The sequence below is a fragment of the Dendrobium catenatum genome, unplaced genomic scaffold (genome assembly GCF_001605985.2).
Source record: "Dendrobium catenatum unplaced genomic scaffold, ASM160598v2 fragScaff_scaffold_1271, whole genome shotgun sequence".
In the NCBI taxonomy this organism is placed as follows: Eukaryota; Viridiplantae; Streptophyta; class Magnoliopsida; order Asparagales; family Orchidaceae; genus Dendrobium; species Dendrobium catenatum.
In genome coordinates this window covers 869629-893366 of record NW_021319733.1, presented here as the reverse complement: position 1 = coordinate 893366, position 23738 = coordinate 869629, and the positions used below count along the sequence as shown (strand labels likewise).

Here is a 23738-nt window from a genome sequence, read left to right as displayed (position 1 = left end):
TCCAGTTCAACAGTAAAATTTTTACTATTTGATTACTGATGAATAGTGGGATGTTAATATTAGCGTTGCACTATTCATCTCCATTATTTTTTTTGTCTCTACTCAACTTGCCTAAGAAATATGCCAAAGAAGAGAACGATCATTACCTACGTAAAATGGGTAAAAATGGAGTTCGGTTGGAGATGAATCATATCTCACAGTATTTTATAGTTTCATGGCATTTTGGAGTGAAAAATTTCACTATAAAATGCAGTGAAACTAAAAAATGGCATGATTCATCTCCAATGGAATTCCATTTTTGTGTCCAGGTAACCGTCTTTATCGTTCGCGCGTTTCTTCGGCAAAACCGATAGAGACAAAAAAATAGCAAATGTGAACAGTGCAACGCCAATATTGGTGTCGCACTGTTCACTCGCAACGAAATACCGAAAGTTTTGACGTTTGGCTGGAGCTCGCAAGCGACGCCATTCATGTGTTGGAGTTCGGTTGGAGAAAAATTTCACTCCAAAATGCAATGAAACTAAAAAATGGCATGATTCATCTACAGTGGAACTCTATTTTGCACCCAGGTAATCGTCTCTCCCCTTTGTGCATTTTTTCGACAAAACTGGTAGAGACAGAAAAATAGCGAAGGTGAATAGTGCAACGCCAATATTGGCATGGCATTGTTCACTTGCAACGAAATACTATAAGTTTTATCGTTTGGATGGGCCTCGCGAGCGATGTCAATCATATGTTTGGAGTTCGGTTAGAGAAGGCCTGAAGCATTTGGACACTTGATCAAGAATGAAAACAAAAATTAAGAGCCTCTTTGCATCATTAAGACATGTTTCTCCTTCCCTTCTTCTATACACCATCTGTCTCTCTCTCTTTCTCTCTCTCTCTCTCCCTCTCTCTCCCTATAAGTGATAAGATGAATTCATGGGTAAGTCAATGCGGTGAAAAAGTAAATATTAAATCTCTTGAGAAAGAAATTAGAAGGAACGAAGATAATATTGGTTGAAGCACTGCCGTAAGTCTTATGGGCACTAAGGACTATAACCTTCTCAGCAACAAGCCAAATGTCATTCTCGCCTTTCTCTATTGATTGAGTTCAAACTTCATAATCAACAAGTGGTCACAGTGGCCAACTTCGAAGATGACAAACTCTACTAGTGGGAGGGAAGGAAACAAGAATGTGTGGAGACTATCAACAATCTCTTGGAGGAATTTAGAGTCCAAGCTACCCTCAAGCAAGAGGAGGTGAAGAGGAGGATGACCAATTACTATATTGCCAATGTCAACAAGAAGATTTTTCATCTGGGTAATATAATACTGAAGAAGGTGGATATTGTTGCTCAACAATAAATATTGGGGTAACTTAGATCAACATTGTAAGGAGCTTATATAGTGAAGAAGAAAGTCAGCTTTGGAGCAAACCATTTACAAAAAAAACTCAGGCAAAGAAGTGCCGAGAATTTGGAGCGCCAATGATAAAATAATTGTTTACCTCTACAGGAAGCCCGTTGCACTTAATATTATGTGTCTTGATGAAAGTGATTATAATCATTCTTTTGCATTCACATTCCCTAATTAAATTTATGTCTGACTAATTATACTATTTAAATTTAAAAAAAATGAAAATAAGTTTAAAATTATACTCTTGGAAATAGGCACTCAAGGAACTCGCCCCACCTCCCTAAGTGTAAACAAGGACCTCGCTTATTCAAGGAATGAACCTAACTAATAAGAATGACTCAGCCCATACAATATAAGAGGTTGATAATTGGATAAAAGGCCAACAAAGTCTCTACACGGACTCAAGTATAAAAGAGACAAAATTATTCCATGCAGGCGAGTTGAAACCCACATGAACGACACATGTAGGAATGCTTAGGCTCCTAGGAGAAGGAAAGTATGAACTTAACGAGCTCATCTCCTCATTATAGTTTAGTCTCTTTCGTAAGTTTTTATTAATTAATTTTGGAAATAAAAAACATAGCCATTCATTCTTGCTAGCACATTTCTTTGCCTTCTTTGGCAGGCATGCGATTGGCCCACTCAGCCTTTGTGTAATTAGTGCACTAGCCTATATGGCCACCATCTCCTTCCTACTTGTTGGTGAGCTTTATTTCTTATCCTTACCCTCCTCCAACCTGCATTTGTGAAGGATGACCATCTTCAGTCTCTTGGGACTCGTATTAGCCAGCTTGGCAAGGTTGAATTCAGCCATCCTGAGTAAGCCAGTTACTAGCATTTGGAGTTGGAGAAAAGAATGTCGTAGCATTGTAGTCTTTGCCACCTCTTATAGATGAAGATAGTGCGTGGGTCGAATTAAAATCATAATGAGGAATCTATAGATACCCGATATCATAATAAATGATAGTACAAGAACTTCTACTTATTCTATTTATTTTTTTTTTATGTTTGATGAAAGCAATAAATGCTCGTCTTTTATTCACTTATCTTTTTTGCAACTCATTTTTTAAAAAGGATCAAGTGAATCATGAAACTAAATGTATATCATTACATACCTATATAGGTAATTCTCTAGTGCCTAAGAGGTTCCAACAAAGAGACTTGGTTGAAGTGGTCAAACCTCCAAAGAGGAGAACTCACCTTAAGGGAGTGTGACCTCTCAGCGGGCTGGCTTGTGCCAGCCCGTGAGTTCACAACCACTTTCCTTTAGATGAATCAAATCATAAAGGCTCTTCTTACTATGTGAAACCATGGCGCCATCATCCTCGGCAAGGACCATTGGAGGACATGCCTAGACTAGCTTGTACCAAAGAAACAAATCGACTATGCAAGGCTCATCCATCCACAATAGTCATTTGCAGTCAAAGGCCACCTGCCTATTGCTAAAATTCTCGATCTAGCTACAATAAGCACACACCTTAGATGCACATGGTTATTATTTCCTAGGCTAAGCCAACCTTGGCTTCTGACCATTTCCATTCAAGGAAACTCACCCATTAATCCTGAAAGTATGAATAATGCCTCTATGGCTCGCTCCCTATATCAAAAGGACTTGCCTTCATAGACTCAACCCATATTCAAGGTCACAAAAACTTGCCCAAGGCACTCACTTCTAAAGGCTTATCTCAGAACAAAGAGCCATGCCAAAAGCAAGGATCCTTGTGAAAATCTACTAGCTAGACCACATGTATGTGATACTGTGTAATAGTTATATATATTATATATTATACTTTCAATTCTTTCTAAGTATAAATTTTCATGTAGCGCTCTTAACGCTATAAAAAGAGGTGTAGATACATATTTTGAATCTTTTAAACCGCATATTACATGCTTTGAGACATATAGAGATTCTGGAGCTCTTTTTACCACTCTTTATACTTACTCAAATCTCACTTAAATTTTCAGCTCGTACTTACATATTACATACTAATGAGATCAAATAATGTAACTTTTTCTTCATTTTACCTTTATTATCATTAACTAATGGAGCTTTTACAAGAACTAGAATTCATTAATAAGAATAAGACTTAAAAAATGACATATTGAATGTATTGTCAATTAATGTTTAAATTATAGACAAGTCTATAAGTGCTTCTCTCTTACTTTTAATTTGGCTTTTGCAAATCACTCTTAATGAAAATTATTTAAATTGTGCATATAATGAGTAATATTACATTATTAGGAGAACTTATCAGCTAACAATTAACATGCACCTTATCATTTAGATGCAATAAAAAGGGCCGTATTTTTTTATTATCGAAATAGACATTCTTTTTTACTTTATTTTTTATCACAAAAAAAAAAAAAAACCCAATTAATGCTTAAGATTGATTTAAATTTAGCACCGGCCACCTGAACTATTTCTTAGTATTTTGTAAAGTTATTTTTTATTATAAAATTTTCTTAAAATCATGAAAAAATAAATAATTATTCAAAATTGTCCCAAATGAAACTTGAAGACTTGTTTGAGACAGTTTAATTTCACCTTTTCCAATTTCAAAACTGCAGAAATTTTTCTTGACTGTTATTTCTATATGCCACTTTTACAAAAATATTTTTTAAAGAACTGTGTTTTTATATTATTTTCAAAAGCTTTATGATATTAACTTCTCAGTTAAAAAACTCCGTTCCATCAAACAATAATTTTGAAACTATCTTTTAGAAAAAATACAGAATAACCAAACGAAGCCTAAAACTCTTAAGTTTGTGTTTCTTATAAGGCATTTGAAACAGCTTTGTTAAATATAATCCAACATTATGAATCTTATTGCTTTGCAAAATATTCAAATCTCTTTAGATTAATTCCTGTAATTTCCTGCTCCTCTTTGGCAAGAGAGGATGTTAGTAATTGCCAATAATGTCTATACAAAGTTACAAACAATAAATTATACTCACTCTTTCCTGCTGCATGGATGCATAACTTGCTAGTAGCTATAATAATTGGAGGAAAAATTTAAAAAATTCCGCCATCTCACAATCTCATCTATTCTGGATGATGGAGATTAAAGTTTTATTTGAGACAATTTTTTTATTGCTTTCTACTACAACTTTTAATTACAATTTTTTTTCTTTTGAAAGAAGAGAAAAGAGGTGGCAAAAACTACCCCAACTGAAGCCCAATTCATATTCCTTCTTAAAGTCACTCTAATTAGAAAATCAACCATCCAAAAATACCAAAGGCAATTGTAAAGGATCCAAATCCAGCCCCTAAAATCATGCAGGAATATGCACATTGTTGTTATAACCAATTCAATAATTTCACCTTTTATCACTCAAACAATAAAAAGTCACACATAGGTAAGAATGCTAGGCGTTCAAATAGAATATGAAAGATCTTACAATGGCATGAGCATATGCTATTGCAGAACTGCCGGAGGTGGCGCAACTGTTCTGGTGTTGTAAGATTGGCAGCCGCTGCATTTATGGCCTATAATGTGGAAGAAAACTTCGCTCATACCGTTGCAATCATTGCAAAGGATCCAAACCTGAAAGAACCAAATTATAACATAGCTGAGGAAAAGAATGTCAATGCAATATAATTATTAAAAGGATGAATCAATTTTATATTAGAGTTTCCAAAATGATTCTTCAATTGATCATTGAAGATATTGGTCATTTCAAAGAAGATCTTGATAGTATTCTGAGAAAAATAGCTCCAAGCTTGCTCATTAAGGGTAACTAGGAAGATTTAACGAAGCAGTGCATCAAAAGCTTAAGGGATGCACATGATTGATCGAATATAATCGAGATGTTCCTAAGGATCAATGCATATATTTAATATTTGGATTTTGATAGCTTGAATCGAAGTGAAATTAGATGAAGCACAACAATGGAGTTGAACAAAGAGTATTCCTGAAAGTTGCAATGAAGTCAAAGATATGAGTCAATAGAGGGAGCTATTATTCTATACGGATACCGGACAGGAGAGCCGTCCGGTTAAGCGCTGGGTATCCAGCGGTACCGAGGGGTACCGAGTGCAGGTACTGAGCTGGGTACCCAGCAATGGGGTGACGTGGCGCATTTTTATTGGTGTCCGGACACCCTCTTGTCTCCGCACAGAATAATAAATCCAATGGAGGAGGATCTTATACCAGGATTTTTAGGGGAGGTGAAGATTCCTGAGTCACCTCCTTTACCAAAGTTAAACCTCAAGGAAGCTGAACTTGCTTCTATACGTGGATCCTTCTTCCTATTGAGGGGTTCACAATGATTGTTTACTTAATAATGAGATGTGCTACAAGTAGGAGGTGGTGAGTCCTCTGCCTGTCGGGCAAAATAAGGATGAATGCCTATTAGTAACTTCAATGAAAACGCAAGAGCAGAAACACTGCCTCAGAGCTTTCAGCTCCTCAAGCATCCCGTCAATAGTATTTCCTTGCATTTTCAGTTTTGAAGAGAATTTAAAAAGTGACACGCAAATTACAAAAGGATAAAGACTAACCTTGTACCGGTAATCTGATGGCATCACTGTTGCTTCAATCTGCATAAAAAGTTCAGCTGTAACTACTAAATAATATACATATCTAAATGGACCAAACTCCTAGCAATTTAGATTTGAGAGTAACAACAACAAATAATGGTGACAAAGGCAAAACCCATATTCTACAGTACTGCCGAAATTTAGTTATTTGCCTTTTGAATATATCATCATCAGAATCAACCAATGAGGAATGTTCATTATGATTCTGATGACAAAATAGGCACAACAATACAGCCTAACTATTAAGATATAGGTTTTATCTGCAGAAAATTTATTTTGGTAAAAAATGGCATAAAAAAATACATTCAAATTATCAGAATTATCTTTTTCGCCAATACCTCACAACAAAAATTTTGGCTAATACTGGAACATCAATTAAATTTCCAACATTCTGAAAACAAAACTCAATAGAGCAATACCATGAACAAAAATTAACAAGGGTTCCAAATTAAACATGCACAGAGTATTTATTATCAGCACCTAAATTAATGACTTATCAAGTAAAAGGTGCACTTTTATATATTTAATATGAGTTAAAGCACAAAATAGTCTCTCAACTATTGATAAATAATCAAATTAATCCCAGATGTTCGCACTGCCCCAATTTAGTCTCTCAACTATTAAAATTATCAAATTTGGTCCGCAGTTAGATTTGTCGTTTAAATTAATTGAAGAAGCCGCATGGTTTCGCTTCTTTGTGGGTATTTTAGTAAAAATACATGTTACCTGCTCATCTTCCCGCTTAAGCCCCAGAGACAAAATAGGAAACCGAATTGTGCGAGGGAGAAGCTGCGAGCAAGGCGATGTGCTGCGAGCGAGACGACTTGTCACAAGCAAGCCGTGAGCAAGATGCGCTACAAGCGAGACTCATGTTGTTGTTGCGAGTGAGACGATGCGCCACGAGCCAGACACCGCGCAAGCAAGACGATGTGCTATGACATCCAAACCTCTGCTGATGCGAGTGACCACGAACGATCATGATGAGCTTCGACATTGTGAGGCGGATACGGCAAGCAATGTGTGACATCAACGAGGAGAAGGAGACAACATAGTTCGTGTTCTTTAAATAAAATAATTTTTTCACTATTTATTTAACCCCTTATTATGTAGTGAATTAAATCTATACTATAATTTATTAAATGATAAAACATAGTAATTTAAATAATATAATCTCATATATAGGTGTAATACCTAAAATATCCTTCATACTTAACTTTGGAGTATTTTTTACTCTTAAAATATCCTTCATACTTAACTTTGGAATATTTTTTACTCTTATTTTAGGCTCAAGACTAAATTAGATCAATTTTTAATAGTTGAGGGACTAAATTGGGGCAATATGAAACTCTTTGACTAAAATGGACATTTATCAATAGTCGATGGGCTATTTTGAGCTTTTATTCTATTTAATATTCTTCTTATATCCTCAAGTGAAGAAGGAGAAAAGTTAAACAACAATTATTGCACTGATTACTTGGCTGAAAGGCATTACCTTTGATCTCAAAATAGATGTATGAGGTTGAAACCCATGAAAAAAAAAAAAGATATTAAACAATAACAATGCAAAGAAGATTTACAAGTAAAGTTGAAGAAGTGACATTTAAATCCTTTAGTGCATTTATATATATTCCTTTTATAAACTACTGGGTTTTCTTTAGTTTGTCCAAGAGGAATCTGAATGTTTAACATTATTGAAATAAACTCCAACTAGTAGTTGCATTGAAGAAGCCCTTAAATTTGAGATTTCTTTGGTTTTTTAGTTTACCATAACCATTTGCATTTGAAGATTGACGATGACAAATATCTTTACAAAACACAAACTCTCTCCTACCCCATCCCCACTGCGTAAATCATGCCTCATACTAGTATGAAGATTGTTGAGATAAACCTCGTAGTCATTCCTAGGCCTTAAGTAGCATCGACCTCAACTATGATTGTAACGTCACCAAAAAATCGTCTTGATAAAGCACGAATCTCAAGGCAAAATTGAATTGTAAGCTTTTGAAATTAACAATGGAATCATCTGAACTCCGATTTCAGCAAACCTATAGTCAAACTGTTCGTCTAAAAAATATGAACCCAACGACACCAAATTTGAAACAATCGAAGCTCAAACGGATCCAAATCAAAGACTCGAAGCGCTTTTGGAAGGTTCAAACTACAATTTGGATTACCAAACGTGACATGGTTATGGTTGAATCGAGCGGCTCTACGAAACGAATTCAACGAGCCTAAGATCATCAAATTCTGATATCATTAAAACACTCAAATGTCTGATAAACACTTTATGATTGGGGGAATCAATACAGGTCATCTGATGAATTATTCCAAACCTACCCCGTACCTTCTCTATATTTACCGGGTGTGCAACTCATGAAAATTTATAAATAGACCCCCACTCTCTACATGAAAGGGGACCTTTTGGCTAGAGATTGGAGAGAGCTTTGAAGCCTCAAGAGCTCCAGCACCACCGCCCGGCCACCAACTGTCGTCGGACTTCAACCCGACCACCGTAGGACCACTGCCCGGTTGACCGCCCTCGGATTTCAGCCTGACCATCGTCGGGCCATCGCTCGGCCGCCGACCTCCGTCGGACTTCCTACCGGCCGCCGACCTCTGTCGGACTTTAGCGCGACCATCGTCAGACCACCGCCTGGTTGTTGACCGTCGCCGGACTTCCAACAGGCCGCCGATCACCTCCGAACTTTAGCCCGACCTTCGTCGAATCACCATCGACCGCCTCCAGACTTTCACCTATCAGTCGAGCACCGTCGGACTTTCACCCGACCTTTGTCTGATCTTTCCTCATCAACTGAACTTCTGCCTGAATGTTATCGGACTTCCGCACGATAGTCGCCAGACCTTGGCCTAACTCTCCAAACTACTATAATTTGACCACTCCTAAGTCAAGGGACGGGTCAATATTTATAATTCACTCAAATTTAGTGGAATCTTTTCACCTGGGCGAAGCCCCGTGGTTTTTCCCTCTTTAGACTTTCCACGTAAAAAGATTTGGTGTTTTACTTCTTTCTTTCTGTTTGTGTGCTGGATATCTGTGCATTACTAAGATGAGAAATTTACTCACTCTATCGCCGCGAATATCCCAGCCAGCAACAATGATATATGTCAAAACATGTCTTGTAGCCTTCGTAACATGAAAAATTCTCCAGCAAAATTTATGAATTCAAAGAAAAATTCATAAAACCCGTGTTAGACAATAGTTATCTTATTAATAAGATGAATGCAACAAGCATAGTTCTCATAAACATTAAATTGCTAGCAAATGTGTTTCCAACTTATGTGTACATAAAGCTTTTAGTCGTTTGCAACAAACGATCTTATATTGACACATCTCCAAGTAATGATATAAAGGATGCCAATTTATTTTTATCTTAAATATCTAATGATCCAAAGAAAAGACAACAATCGAATCTTGAGTCTTTTAAATTAACAAAGTATTTCAATACGCTCTTGAGTAACTCAAATCAATATTTGAAAAGCTTGGATTGTAAGTCTCCCAAAGTAACTAAGTAAGGCCAGGATCATTACAAATCTTATACAAAACAAATATCATCTACAAATCCAAATGGCAAAGCAATGTAATCACAAACAACGTTCCAAGAAAGTATTTCAAAAGTATAAAGCTTTGTGGATAGCTACAAGCTCATAAATAACATGCAAACCTAAGATACACTTATCAGCAGTGCTTTAAAAACCGGACCGGACCGGCCGGTTCGACCGGTTCAACCGTGAACCGGTCTGATGGCCGGTTCGGTTCAACTCAAAAACCGGCTTCGCTTCAAACCGGCCGGTTTTGGCGAAAACCGCTGGTTCAACCAGTGAACCGGTCCGGGTTTTTTAAAACCGGCCGGTTCAAATTTTTTTATTATAAATGATTAAATAAAATATTTAATGGTAAACATATATAAATGTTAATATAAAACTTTCAGTTTGTGCTAAAGACAATTCAAATTTTATTTGAACAACCGCTGAACCACATACAGCAACCTTTCCCATATTTGCTCTTGGCATGCAAGAAAGTAAAGAGGTATATAAACAACACAAAGTAACACATCCAAGTGATGTGGGACTAAACCTACAAAGCAAAAAGTCATTTTTAGTTTCATGTAGTTATATACACTATACAACATAGCTTTTTTAACAATTTTTTTAATTAATTTTTATTTTAAGTTTTTAAATAACTTACACTATGTAATATAAATTAACAATAATTTATAGGAAATTATATGATTATTATATTTCATTATTTTATCAATCTTATTAATTTTTTAATAATATTATTATTTATTACGTCATCCGGTTTGACCCCGGTTCGACCGGTCGAACCGTGAACCTCTCTTTCTTCCGGTTCGATGTCCGGTCCGGTTTTCAAAACCTTGCTTATCAGTGATGCTTCGTAAAATGCACGAAGGAACTAAATCATATAAAATATATTTAAATAATACATGAGAGAAATAGATTATATTTATGGCTATAATTTATAAACACGAGCACCAATGTTCATGCAAGTGCATCAATTAACATATTAAAGCATATGAAAGTGTGCCAAAGAACCGTAGTCTTTTAAATTCAATCTATGAGTTCCAGTAAATCATTGGTTATTCCAAGAAGACTATTAAGTATCCCCAAGGATAACGAATAATCAAAGTGTCCATTTGAGGGCCAATCCAATACATACAATTTTTACTTAGTTGATCAAGCATATATGCCAAAAACCTGAGCTCAAGCTTGTTATATTTCAGTTGATCCAAGGGTTTTGATAAATCATAGTCTCAATATGCATCCTAAAATATGTGTTACATTAAAAATTAACACCAAACCAACAAAACTAATCAAGCCACCTTGCTTAATGGAAGATATCATATGACCAGCCAATAGAGTTGCTTTGCCTATAGGGTGAAATTATAATACCCCATAATTGGATCATTTTGTCTGAAGTGAAGTTGTAAGACCCCACGTAGTGGGATAAAGACTTGATGTTGTTATTGGTGGTGGTGTTGAAGTTGTAAAACCCACAATTAAGTTGCTTTTCCTAAAGGATGAGATTGTAAGGCCCAAAATACAGGTCATCTGATCTATAAGATAAGATTCAAAGATTTATCATCACATGTCATTCTAAATTGTCGTCCTCTTAAGCCTAAGGTTACAAGTTAGACCAATTAGATATATCTGATGAGTAGAGGTTCAAATCTTAATGCATGTATCAAATTTCAGAATGATAACTCAATCCAAATCTTCTCATTAAGCTTTCAATGAATGTAAGCCCCACCCAAATGAATTGGTCTAACATAAAATCAATAAACCACCTTAAGCCAACTTAATTAATACAATCAACTTATTTTTAAGGTATGGTTGCAAGACTCATTATTGGGCTTTCCTCCTCCTTGAGGTTCTAAGTACTCAGTTTTTGGGTTTGGGCTTTCCTCTAAGTACCAACTTATTAATACGGTGACACGAAGTCAAGAAGTCCGTTAAATAAAGTTAATCCCTGAGCCTTCCTAATGATGTAAGACTCAATTTTCAATCAAAATTGTAATAAAGATACAAGTTGGGGATACTTAGGCCTTCTAATGGATGACAACAAATTAATTTGAGCCAGTTCAAAGCAAACAAATGCATAAAAACAAATTCATTCTTGGGTCTTCCCAAAGATGTAAGACCAAACCCAGGATTTAACTTGTAAAGAGATACAAGCTCAAACAACAATAGCCTTCTAATGGATGCAAGCACCAGCCTAATTAGCTACCCAATAAAAGTTTCAGCCCAAGATCTAAATAAACCCCAATCTACAATTACAAAATATTTGGTCAAAATAAACATAATCCACCTGAAGTAAAACAACTCCAAAGTATACCATCACATAGAGGAGAATCGGAGAAAATTTGATTAAAATAAACATAATCTCCTGAAATGTAAACTACTCCTAAGTCTCATCACGACCATGAGGATCAAGGATGGAATGGGTTAACTTTTACCATAAAGTTATTTTTCGTAGTAAGCCTCCTAATGCTTTGTTGGACATAGCATCTCTAGAAAGGCCTAAACACAGATAAAGTTTTTTATTATCTCGATTCTTAGCATGTTATGTTACTAAGCACAAAGTATCATTTGTTGGGCTAACAAAATCAATGTATGTAATCAATTACCAAAGTCTTTGTTTGCAGTACAACAAGCCAGTTATATAAGATTTCAAATGGTACTTAGGAAATGCCAAAACTTACAGGCCCAATAGTTTTTTTCCCTCTTTCAGTTTTCAACATAAATATTTCTAGTCTCTTACAACTTCTATTTGCACATACCGAATATAAAACTAAGATTTTATGCATACTCTCTACCTCCATGAATTTTCTAGCATGTAAATTATGTGCTTTTGAAACTCCACGAGACTACTGCTCACCCATAAATGAAACGAGCATGCAAACATACAACAACAACATCAAGCCTTTATCCCACTACGTGGGGTCGGCTACATGAATCCTTTTTCTTCATTTTGTCCTATAAAAGGTCAAATTCTCATTTGAATCTAATAAAGAAAGGTCATTCCTAATATTTTTTAACCAAGTCTTTTTAGATCTACATCTACCTTTCTTAACATAAGTCAAATCTAATACCTCTAATCTCCTAATCGGGTCATTGGAAGGCCGCCGTTTTATGTGGCCAAACCATCTAAGGCTACTCTCCTAATCTTATCTTTTACTGGAGCTACTCCAACCTTTTCACGTATATGCTCATTTCGTATCATATCTCTAAGGGTAAAGCTACTCATCCACCTGAGCATCCTCATCTCTGCCACACTTAACTTAGTGTTATGCTTCTCTTTTAATGGCCAACATTCAGCACCATAAAGCATTTTAGAATGTCTAGTGAGAACATCCATGACTACAACAAAAAGATATGGGCTTAAGGCTGATCCTTGATGTAACCCAACCGAAATAGGAAAATACTTGGTCAAACCACCTTGTCTTTGAACACAAGTAATAGCTCCTGCATACATATCTTTAATGATTTGAATATAAGCATTATTAACTCTTTTCTTTTCAATAGCTCTCCATAGCACTTTTCTTGGAACTTTATCATATGCTTTTCCTAAATCAATAAATATCATATGTAGATCCTCCTTATTTTCTCTATATTTCTCCATCAAACCACTTAAACGAGCATGCAAACATCAACCCAAAAATTCCTTAAGAGATTATTTCTATTGACATATGTTTGAGCATTAACTTTAATGATAAAAAGACCATCATGCCCTAACTTAAGAAGGTCCATGCTAACAAGTGAATTAACTACAACAATAACAACAACAACAACAAGCATTTATCCCACTGTGGGGGCTACATTAACCGTTTTTCTCCATTGTGTCATATTAAGAGTTAACTTCTCATTTAAATCTAATAAAGAAAAGTCATTTCTAATATTTTTAAACAAAATATTTTTAGGTCTACCTCTACCTTTCCTAACATAAGTCAAATCTAATACATCAATTTTCCTAACTGGGTCATCGGAAAGCTACCATTTTATGTGACCAAACCATCTAAGGCGACTCTCTCTCTAATCTTATCTTCCATAGAAGCTACTCCAACACATATATGCTCATTTTGTATCCTATCTCTAAGAGTAAAGCCACTAATCCACCTGAGCATCCTCATCTCTGCAACACTTAATATTATGCTTCTGTTTTAATGGCCAACATTATGCACAAAAAAATAGATAACAGCGACACAACCTTATAAAACCTAATATCATTCACAAATGACTAATAATTTGCTAATTGGGGCCTACTTGCTAGGTCCCTTGTGTTATCCAACATTTAGTTTGCAATGAATACATTTAAAAATAAGGAAAGTTTTATGGGTTTATTAGAGAAGATAAGCAAAGAAGAAAAACGTTAAGGAGCTATAGAGATCACATTTTTTCTTTGAATATAAAACTTTACTAAACAAGTGGGATGGTAAACTATACAAAACTAAATAATCTTTCAGCTATGGCTTCTACTAAAACAGGGATTTTGAAGTTTTAGTCTGAGTTTAATCAATTTAAAAGGGTCAATGCCTTGAAATTTTGACACTTTGAGAAGTCACTAAGGTGATCAGATCATCGTGGCCTTTCATACATGCACAATAGGCCAAACAAATGCTGATAAAATCTTGAATAAAAATAAATGAATGACAACGTGAGCTAGATTTAGGCTTAATTTGGGACAACTTTCTTGCTACTTTTTAAAAGCAGTTTTTTATACGAACTAAAATTTTTTGAACTAGAAAGCTGCTTCAAAAAGTAGTAAGAAAGTCATCTCAAACAAAGTCTTAGTTTAATAAACAAAAGCTTAAATATTTTTTTATCCTACAAAATTTCAAAGTATAATGTGCAGTAAAAAAATTGCAGAAATTGTGAATCAAGAAGATGCGTAATTGTTTCAGTGAAAGACTGAAAGTAGCAGTTGTTTGAATCTCATTTCTTGCCTCTTCATCCAATTTCCGCCAATGACTAGACATGTCACATACTGACTTAGAGCATATTGGACAAGCGTATCTGGTGAAAAAAGAAATGTAAGAGAATGCAGGAACTTAGTGATCATAGCATGTACCACAAGCAACGAATAATACATTGCACCAAGTTACTCAAAAAGGGGTAGTAGGACTTACTGTGAATGATTTATCATTTCTTGGAAACATTCTTTATGTATTGTGTGTCCACAGTTCAAAACACTGGTTTCTTGGAGCGAGTCAAAAAGATACTGCATTGTGGCTTCCAAAATTATTAAAACAACATTAAAAAGGCAGCATAATTATTTGAAGCATGCGAACCTCATAGCAGATGGGGCAATGGTGCCTCATGGAGTTCTCTATACACAAATGTTTATCAAGCAATTCAATTGAATAGCAGGATCCTGCATTTCACACACATCAATAGCATTATTATAAAATATGTTAGAAATTGGCTCAAATCAAGTGTTGCACACTAAAGTTAACAGTGGTAAAGAATGAAAAAAAAAAAGACAATAACGATAATTAATAGCTTTTCTATTGCCACTTCAATTCTTCCCTCCACATCCTAGAGACCTCAACACTCTCTAAGCTTGGGGGCATAAATAGTGATATATATTATTAAGAGTATGAATAAAAATAGTTTGATCGAGTGGTCCATAGGCAATTAAGTTCTCCAAGTAATTTGGTATGCCTCCTCACTTGTAGCAATACATTGAAATTGGACATCCCTCAGTTTCTTAAGATCACAGTTGATACTTTCACTAGTTGGTGTTCTCAGTAATTATTACAACATTATTATAATTAGAACATCAATAAAAATTAAACACAGATTTCCAGTAATAATCAAAAAGACATTTTAGATTGGGTTTCAATATCTCATGCCTCCTAATGATATAATCTAAGATTAAAAAATAACCAAAGGATTGAACCCAATCAAAAGCTAAGCATTCCGGGTTTTGATTATGCAGATTTTCAAAATCGAAGAGCACCATTCTTAAACAAAGATGTTATCAAACCGCAAAATCGAAAAATAAATAACATACCACACTTTTTGCAGTGAAAGAAATTCTCCCTGCCCCCAACTCTGCATATACCACACTCGTCGCAATGATACTGCCCCTTCTTAGTGTCATCATCGTAAAATTTGCACACCTCGCAAAAATACTCCCCCATATTCACGCCACAGTTGGCGCACACTTTAGCCACCTAATATTAAAGCAAAATTGTCCAGCAAAAATAAAACGCAGTCAAACTTGCCATTAAAGGGAACGAAATATCGTATTCAAAGCAAATAAATAACTTTACCGGCTGCTCGCTATCACAAATCAAACAAATCACCTGTAAAAAAATAAAAAACGCGTATCAATCAACCAATATCATACTAAAACAAATATGTAAAATAAAAGAGTATAAACTCACCCTCTTGACATCGTGGCGGCAGAGTTCATGACGGTTACTCTGAACCTAAAAAAAAATAAGACCAGCCAGAGAAAAAATATATAACTTCCCCAAAGAAAGCGGAGAAGAAATAGGTACAAGAGAGCCTCTAAGATTACCGTGGACTCGTTGTGGCAGTGACGACAATGGAAGATCTCGTTGCAGCATGGCGCTCGGATTTTGCACCTCCTCTTGTAGTGCTTACATCTAATCGATTGCGAGAAGAAATAACTGAAGCCTAAAAGCAACAATAAAAGCAGAAGTTTTGAAAGAAATGAGAGATTTGAAGCGAAAGAGGTTACCCGTACTCCATTTTACCAAAGTCAAGGCGAGAGTCGCCGGAAGACCCCATCTCCCGGCTGCCGGGCTCAGCACTCAGCTGGGCAATTGCTGCGGAGCGATGATCAGAAAGGCAGTCGAAAGGGCGATTGCGATTGGAGGAGAAGCATTTTTGGCATTTTGCTAATTATTATACTGCTAATTATTATAGCGGGGAGATCTTGCTCTTGGACGGTCAATTTAACAAAAACCTCCTAAACAATTACTTAATTGCATACTCTTCAGATAGTTTTAAAAGAGACCCCACTGCGGTGTGCTTGCTGCTGTTTTGGACTTTTGGTAAGCTGCCCAGCACAATATTTAAAAATATAATATAAGCACCCGATTTTATGCAATTTTTTTATATATATTTAGTCTAATTAAGATAAATTTATACACATCATTATATATACAAAATTCAAATTCAAGATCATTTAATCATTAGCAAAACTCGCAACCAATAAATTAAGGCTTTGTTTGTTTGAGCATTTTTTTGACTTTTTTGTTTGGAAACGGAGGTTTTTTTTTTTTGTTCGTCAAATCACGTTCCCAATAACTCATTTTATTTATTTTTCTGCAGTTTTTAGAAAGCTTTTTATATATGTTTTTCCGTTAGAAAACTCTATTTTTTGAACTAATATTTTTTTAAACTGCCTTTACAAAAGCACCAAAAAAACAAACGAAGCCTAAATTGAGCTGCATATAATTGTAAATCATGAAAGAATTTTTTTTACCGTAAATCTTAAAAATGATATTTGAACAATGAATTTTTTGCGGGTTCGAAGCTTTTAAGAATATGATTATATCTTTAATATAGTAAATCTTATGATTGCATTATTTCCATAAAGAAAATTATAATAAGATAGTATAATTTACTCACCTAACACTTAAACACCAAAAAAACACTTACCTTTAACTTTTTAAAGAAATTCTTTAACTTTAGTAAAATCTTCCTTTTTTATAATATTCGATCCCACGAATACCTTTTCGTAGCTCCTCGATCAAAGCCTACTGAGATTTTCCAATATTTCAACATCAACAATTGCACAACACCAACCTCATCACTAATGAGACTCTACCGTGTCCATACCTCTTCTTCATCATGAACGGAGGAGAACTTTGTGAAGTGATAAATTAAGTAGTTTCCCCGACATATTATCTACTTAAAGCATTGGCCACCACATTAGTCTTACTAGACTGATAAACAATATTATGATAAAAACACTTGGTTAACTTCAACCACCTCCTTTGACTCATATTCAAATTCTTATCAGTGTTAATTTGGGTTGACGGGTCAAGCTGAGCTCAAACATGAATTTGACACATCCCAAATATAGTTGTCTATTCTTCATATATATATATATATATATATATATACACACTTGACTTGAACCTCAATCCTTCATAAAATGAGCCAAAATATTTGTCTCATTTGTGAATGTTGTGTCATGAAAAATTCATTGTGGCAGAGAGATTATAAATAGTTTAATTTCTTATATTTGAACGAAGATCTAGCGCGCGCACATATATATAAAGAGAGAGAGGTTGAAGAGTTATAAGAGACACCATAAATTTTATGTTAAAAATCCTAAAAATAGAAAAAAAAATCACAGGGCCTAGCCCAGTTCAAATGAATCCACTAATATTTGTTGTTAATTACAAATGATGCCCTTCCTCAGAGAAGGTGTTGGCTCAATGTAGAAAATATATAGCATATTACAAAGTTGGAGGTGGAAGAATCCATTGATATTAGAGTTATTCCCAAGAGAATGTTTATATATTAGTTTGGTTGATAGGACCTAATACGTGCTCAAAAATTATCTTGATCAGGCATGAATCTTGATGCAAAATCAAGTTGGAAACTTCCAAAATTAAAATTGTAACCATCCGAACTCCGATTTCGTCAAACTTACTATCGAATTGAACGTATCTGAACTACGAACCCAACGACACCAAATTCGACTCAATCCAAGCCCAAATGAGTCCAAATCAAGGACCCGGAGCGATGTTGGAAGGTTCAAACAACAATTTGGATTATCAAATGGTTTCTAAACATGACTTGCTTATAGTCGAATCGAGCGGATCGACAAGACAAATCTAACGAGCCCAAGATCATTGAATTCCAACATCATTAAGGCCTTCAAATGTCTGACAAACAGTGCATGATCAAGGGATTCAATATCGGCCGTCTATTCAACCACTCCCCATTTACCCTTGATCTCTTACCTATTTATGAGCCATGCCACTCCATAAATCTATAAATATACCCATCATTTCTCTTGAAATGGGGAATCAAAGCATGAAAATAAGAATGAAGAGATAATGAAGAGAAGGAAGAAGCTCCTCCTCGACCACCGCCGGACTTCCGCCGGACCACCGCCTGATGTCGTTGCTCTGCCAGACCATCACCTAAGGCTCGGACTTCCTCCGGACCACCACTTAATGCCCTCACCTCCGCTGGACCACTGCCTGACGTCGTTGCTCTAGTGGACCACCACCTGAGGTCCGAACTTCCGCCGGACCATCACTTAAGGCCCTCACCTTCGCCGGACCATCGCCTGACGTCATTGCTCTGCCAGACCACCACTTAAGGCCCTAAGCTCCGTTAAACCACCACCTGAGGCCCTAAGCTCCGCTGGACCACCACGAGGCCCTGAACTCCACCGGACCACCACTTAAGGCCCTCACCTCCGTCGAACCACCGCTTGAGGCCCTATGCTTCACCAGGCCACCACCTGAGGCCCATACTTCTGCCGAACTGCCACTTGAGGCCCTGTGCTCCACTAGGACACCACCTGAGGCGCGGACTTCTGTCGGACCACCACTTGAGGCTCGGACTTCTACACCACTTGAGGCCCTATGCTCCACCAGAACACCACCTAAGGGTCAGACTTCCGCCGGACTACTACTTGAGGCCCTAAGCTCCACCATGCCACCACTTGATGCCTAGAGTTCTCCCAGAATATTATCCTTCAACTACGGTCTTTCCGAACCCTATCCTATCGACTATGATTGTGCTGACCAAGCAAACACATATATGTTAGTTATTGTAACTCCCACCATGTAATGCGCAATATATGATGTATATTTGTGACATAAAACCAATGTCTTCTCCCTGAGGAAGGGCCTAATTTGTAATCGATTACAAATACTAGTGGATTCATTCAAACTGAGCTAGGTCCCGTGGTTTTTTTTCCCCTTTTTTAGGGGTTTCCACGTTAAAAAAAATATGGTGTCTCTTATGAATGCTACACATTCTCTCTTATCTGATTGTGTGTTGTATCTTCGTACAATGCTAATACATTAAACTATATATTTCTCTGCCGCCGCGAATACTCCAGGACGCAACAGGATCGTAGTCGGGTGACAAAAGTCGAAGGAATCGTAGTCTGATGATAGAGGTTAGAGGGGCCATTGTAAGACAAATGAGGTTAAAGAGACTTTGATATCCCTTAATTTTTTTAAAAGAGTTGTTTTTATCCCTAGCAATAAAAAATTATTTTACGAGTCATTATAAGTTCAAATCATAACTCGTCTTCGACATAATATACATAATCAAATTAAATAATTAGATTAATGACATAATATTTTATTATACAAATTTTTACAATTAAATTTTTTTAAAAAAAGCTCTTATCTTTTTTGGATTTCGGCTAACAAAGAGACAACAAAGGAAAAAAAGTGAGAAAAAAAGAGGAGAGTGAAAATAGAAACTAGGTTTTGGAGGTCATAGAGTCATTTTTATTTGTCGGCGTAATCATAAAATTTGTTCATTTTAAGGTAAGCCACATAATACATATCTCAACTTTTAAAATTGCATAAATGTTATCAAAATTTGTAATTAAATTTTTATTTTTGTTGTCGGTAAACGAGGATAACTTTGCACTTTAAACTTTCACAGTATAACTTTTTAATTTATATATTATAGAGATTAAGATTATGAATATTTTAAATATTTTTTTAAAAATTTTACAAAGTTTTTTTTTTTAATTCGTGGGATTTTTATTGAATAAAAACTAATTTGAACATTGAAAAATAGTGTTACAATATAATTAATTTCTTAAAATAGTATTTTACACAATTCTAGGTAATTTGATTATATTTTGAAACTATGAAATTTTGCTCAATAGGATTTTATGTTGCTTACTGTTATAAAAAATTGTGCAATTCTGAGATATGCTCAATTATGCTTTAACTACTATAATATAATGAAAAATATATTTATGTGATTATATTATATATGCTGTGAGAGAAAATGACCAAAATACTTTTGTGATTATGTATATGTTAGAGAATATTTCGGTGCTTATAAAGCATATTATGATGTCTACAGACATGTTTTTATACTATAAACATAAAAGGGAGTTATAAAGGGCTGAAATCCTTTGAGATTCTATTTGAGTCTGATAAATATGATATTAAATACTATATGATGTGAATTTTAATTTATTTATGTGATAAGTATTCTTATTTAAATTATTGGGTAATTGTATGCACTTATTATATTTCATAATCTTCATTTAACTAATTTTAAATATTTAGTAAAATGTTTAATAAAATAATTTAAAATTTTAAATCGATTTGTGTTGCATGTTGATCTTTTATAGCTCGTTGTGGTTTTGCTTCTAAATTTATGATTTTATAAAGGGAAGGAGCTTGTTGAGTAGCAGTTCATAATTTGATTTGAGTTTATAGATATTTCTATATTTTAATTTTTGTATAGTCATAACTAATTTATTATTTAGATTTGTAGCTTCTATTTATATTTTTTGTATTGTATAATATTGTAAAAACTTGACTTGACCTGACACCCAACTCAAAATCGATCCGAAAAATTTTTGGTACAGGTTCGAGATTCTGAGTTGTTTCTAAAATCGGGTCGGGCTCAGGTTAACCCGGCAACTCAAAATCAGTCTGAGTTTAATTAAGGTGGTTTCAAATAGTGCCGAATCATACACTGATACACATCCAGTCATCCTGAAACCTTCGCATAAGCTATATCACGTTTAGTGTGATGTCCCTCACATATGTTAGCTCCACTGTCAGTTGCCTTGCACCTATTGGACATTGGTTGTTGCCCCCGCACTCTTTAGTGGCCAAGCCAATCGGCCTTGCTTTCAGTCTCGCACCTGCCTCCATGAACTCATCCGCAGCAGCCATTAGTGCAGTACGAAAGCCAAGCTTGTGGCTCGACAAGACTCAGCCTCCTACATCATGCCCTGATGCCCTCATGTTCGTTCTCAGGTTTGCGGGTCTAGTCGGGTCAATTTGGTAAGCCGCACAATTTGGGTCCGGGATATAAATCCTAACCCATTTATAAAGTCAAGTTGACGTTGTAAAACCTGAAAACTTTTGATCAGATTCATTGCACGCATTTCGATGCGCTGCGATAACATTAGGCAAAATTTTGAAGTCATCGGAATCCGACTTAAATAATTTTATTAAATTCTACATAAAATTTTGATTGGAATAGTATAAAGAACTGATATCTAATTTTGCACGATTTTAAAATTAAAAATCATCGAAGTTAGTTTAAATAAACTTTAGCCTTTTTGCCCGAACTACCCCTCATGAGCCTTACAGAAATATTTGGAGAAGGGGGCACATGCGTAATTGGACATTTAATTTTTCCCTTAAGCTTTCATCAGCCTAAGGGACATAATGGAGGGACTGAACCATTCGGTCCCTTGGCTCCTTCGTTCGGCCACACGTGAGAAAAAGGGAGAGGGGTTTTGTAAATCATGAAATTTGTTAAAGGGAAGCGTGTAGGAAGACTTTACCTAAATTTTGAGTTTTTCTTAAGAAATTGGATGTTTTAAAAATTAGGGCTTACTCAAATATTAGGGTTTTCATAGAAGAATGATATGAAATTTATTTGAGCATGATTTTAACCCATGAAAATGATATTTTGCTCAAGGAAAACTTTATGTTCCAAATTAGGGTTTCATGAAAATTTAATTTGTTTTAGGAATGTTCTTCGGAAGGGTTTAAAAGCATGTTTAAGCAAGAATTTGATTTTTTTTCTCTGAAGTTCTTATGGCTTTTCAAAATTTTTAGATTTTGAGCTACGTTGTTAATTATTATGGTTTCTAAGAGTCATGGGATGGCTCTACTTAAGAGAAAGTGAAATTTTGATTAAAAAAATATTTTCCCCTAATTTCTAAATTATTTTATTCCAAAAATAATTCGGTTTAATAATGATATATATTAGGAAAAATAATTTGAATAGTAATTGGAAGGAAATATGAACATTTTGGGTTCTAAAATTATAGATTTTATTTAAATCCAAAAATTCCGTGTTAAAAATATCATTAATTGCTTAGGCAAAATGAATAGAAAGGAAAATTTAGAGAATTGAGTTATTAATGAGAACTTTTAATAAGACACTTGGCATGTATAATTAATTTTAATAATTGTGTTTTTTAGGTTAAACTTAAGACGAGGTCAATACAGGAAGTTGTGCAAAAAAGTTTAACGAAGAGCTTAAGGAAAGTGACATTACATTCTAAAGTTCATGTTTTTCTTTTAAGTTTACATTGCACTTTACTATGTTCATGTTACATTGCACTATGTCTCCTTGTACTTGGCATGTTAGATAGAAAGTTTTTATACAAAAGTTCATTTAGTACTTTGCATGTTATATAGAGAGCTCTTCATATGTTAAAGTTTACTTTCAGGCTTAAATTAAATTTATCATATGTATATTTGATATTATTGCATCATCTTATGTTATGAGATCAAAATGCAAGTTTGTGCATGTTAAGGCAGAGTACCAAATATGATGCACTTGCATAATACATCTCTTCAGGGCAATACAGCTTTTCGAGGCAAAATGATGATGAATAGCTAATTACGAGATTACACTTGATCAGTACAATATGGGTATTCCAGTACAGATACATAATATATGCATAAACTAGAGGTATATGAATATGTGATATAATGTAATAAATAAATGTGATAAGTATAATAGTAAGGAGCATATGACATTAACATACATATATCATATGACATCGAGAAGCATATGACATATATGAATGTTGGCTCAAGAAAATGGCACGAATGCACGAATCCCGCTTTGCAGCCGTAGGATTCCACTTCCCTTAAGTCAGATTGAAATTAACCAGATTTCCCCTGAGGGTAGTGTCAGGGTTTATAGATCTGGGGTTCTTACTTCCTATGAGCGCAAGCGCCCATAGTTAATTACCCCTCTTACAACGTAAGAGAGAACTCTCGATTAAGGATGAAATAAATTTTAGTTAATTTTAGTCTCAATAGTAGGGGAAATGGAGGTAAACCCGATCAAGATCCCATGGTTCCGTCGTCCCGGGTATACCATAGATTTCAGTCTACCAACACTAGCAATCATTGACCGTAGTGTCCAGGGAATCTGATTAGCAGCCATGGGTTGCCTCCTCTCAGGGATCCCGAGTAGACTGAAGTGGTTAGATGTGGATTTTAGTTTGATTTAATTTGGGTTGGGGCTTATGGCTTCCTTAGAAGTTGCCCGTTAATTTATTTAGTTTGGGGCTTAT

At 35.2% G+C, this 23738-nt stretch overlaps 1 protein-coding gene across 1 annotated transcript; it reads right to left on the bottom strand.

The window, feature by feature from the left end:
• Window positions 1-4582: 4582 nt before the first annotated feature.
• Window positions 4583-16348, bottom strand: LOC110100863 (E3 ubiquitin-protein ligase MIEL1). Its single transcript, XM_020828570.2, has 10 exons — window positions 16188-16348; window positions 16005-16092; window positions 15868-15912; window positions 15754-15786; window positions 15492-15654; window positions 14767-14849; window positions 14605-14696; window positions 14422-14491; window positions 5900-5938; window positions 4583-4943 (listed from the first exon to the last, which is right to left on the bottom strand). The coding sequence occupies exons 1-10, from the start codon at window positions 16235-16237 to the stop codon at window positions 4815-4817; spliced, it is 792 nt and encodes a 263-aa protein (XP_020684229.1). The 5' UTR covers window positions 16238-16348; the 3' UTR covers window positions 4583-4814.
• Between the last annotated feature and the right edge of the window lie 7390 nt (window positions 16349-23738).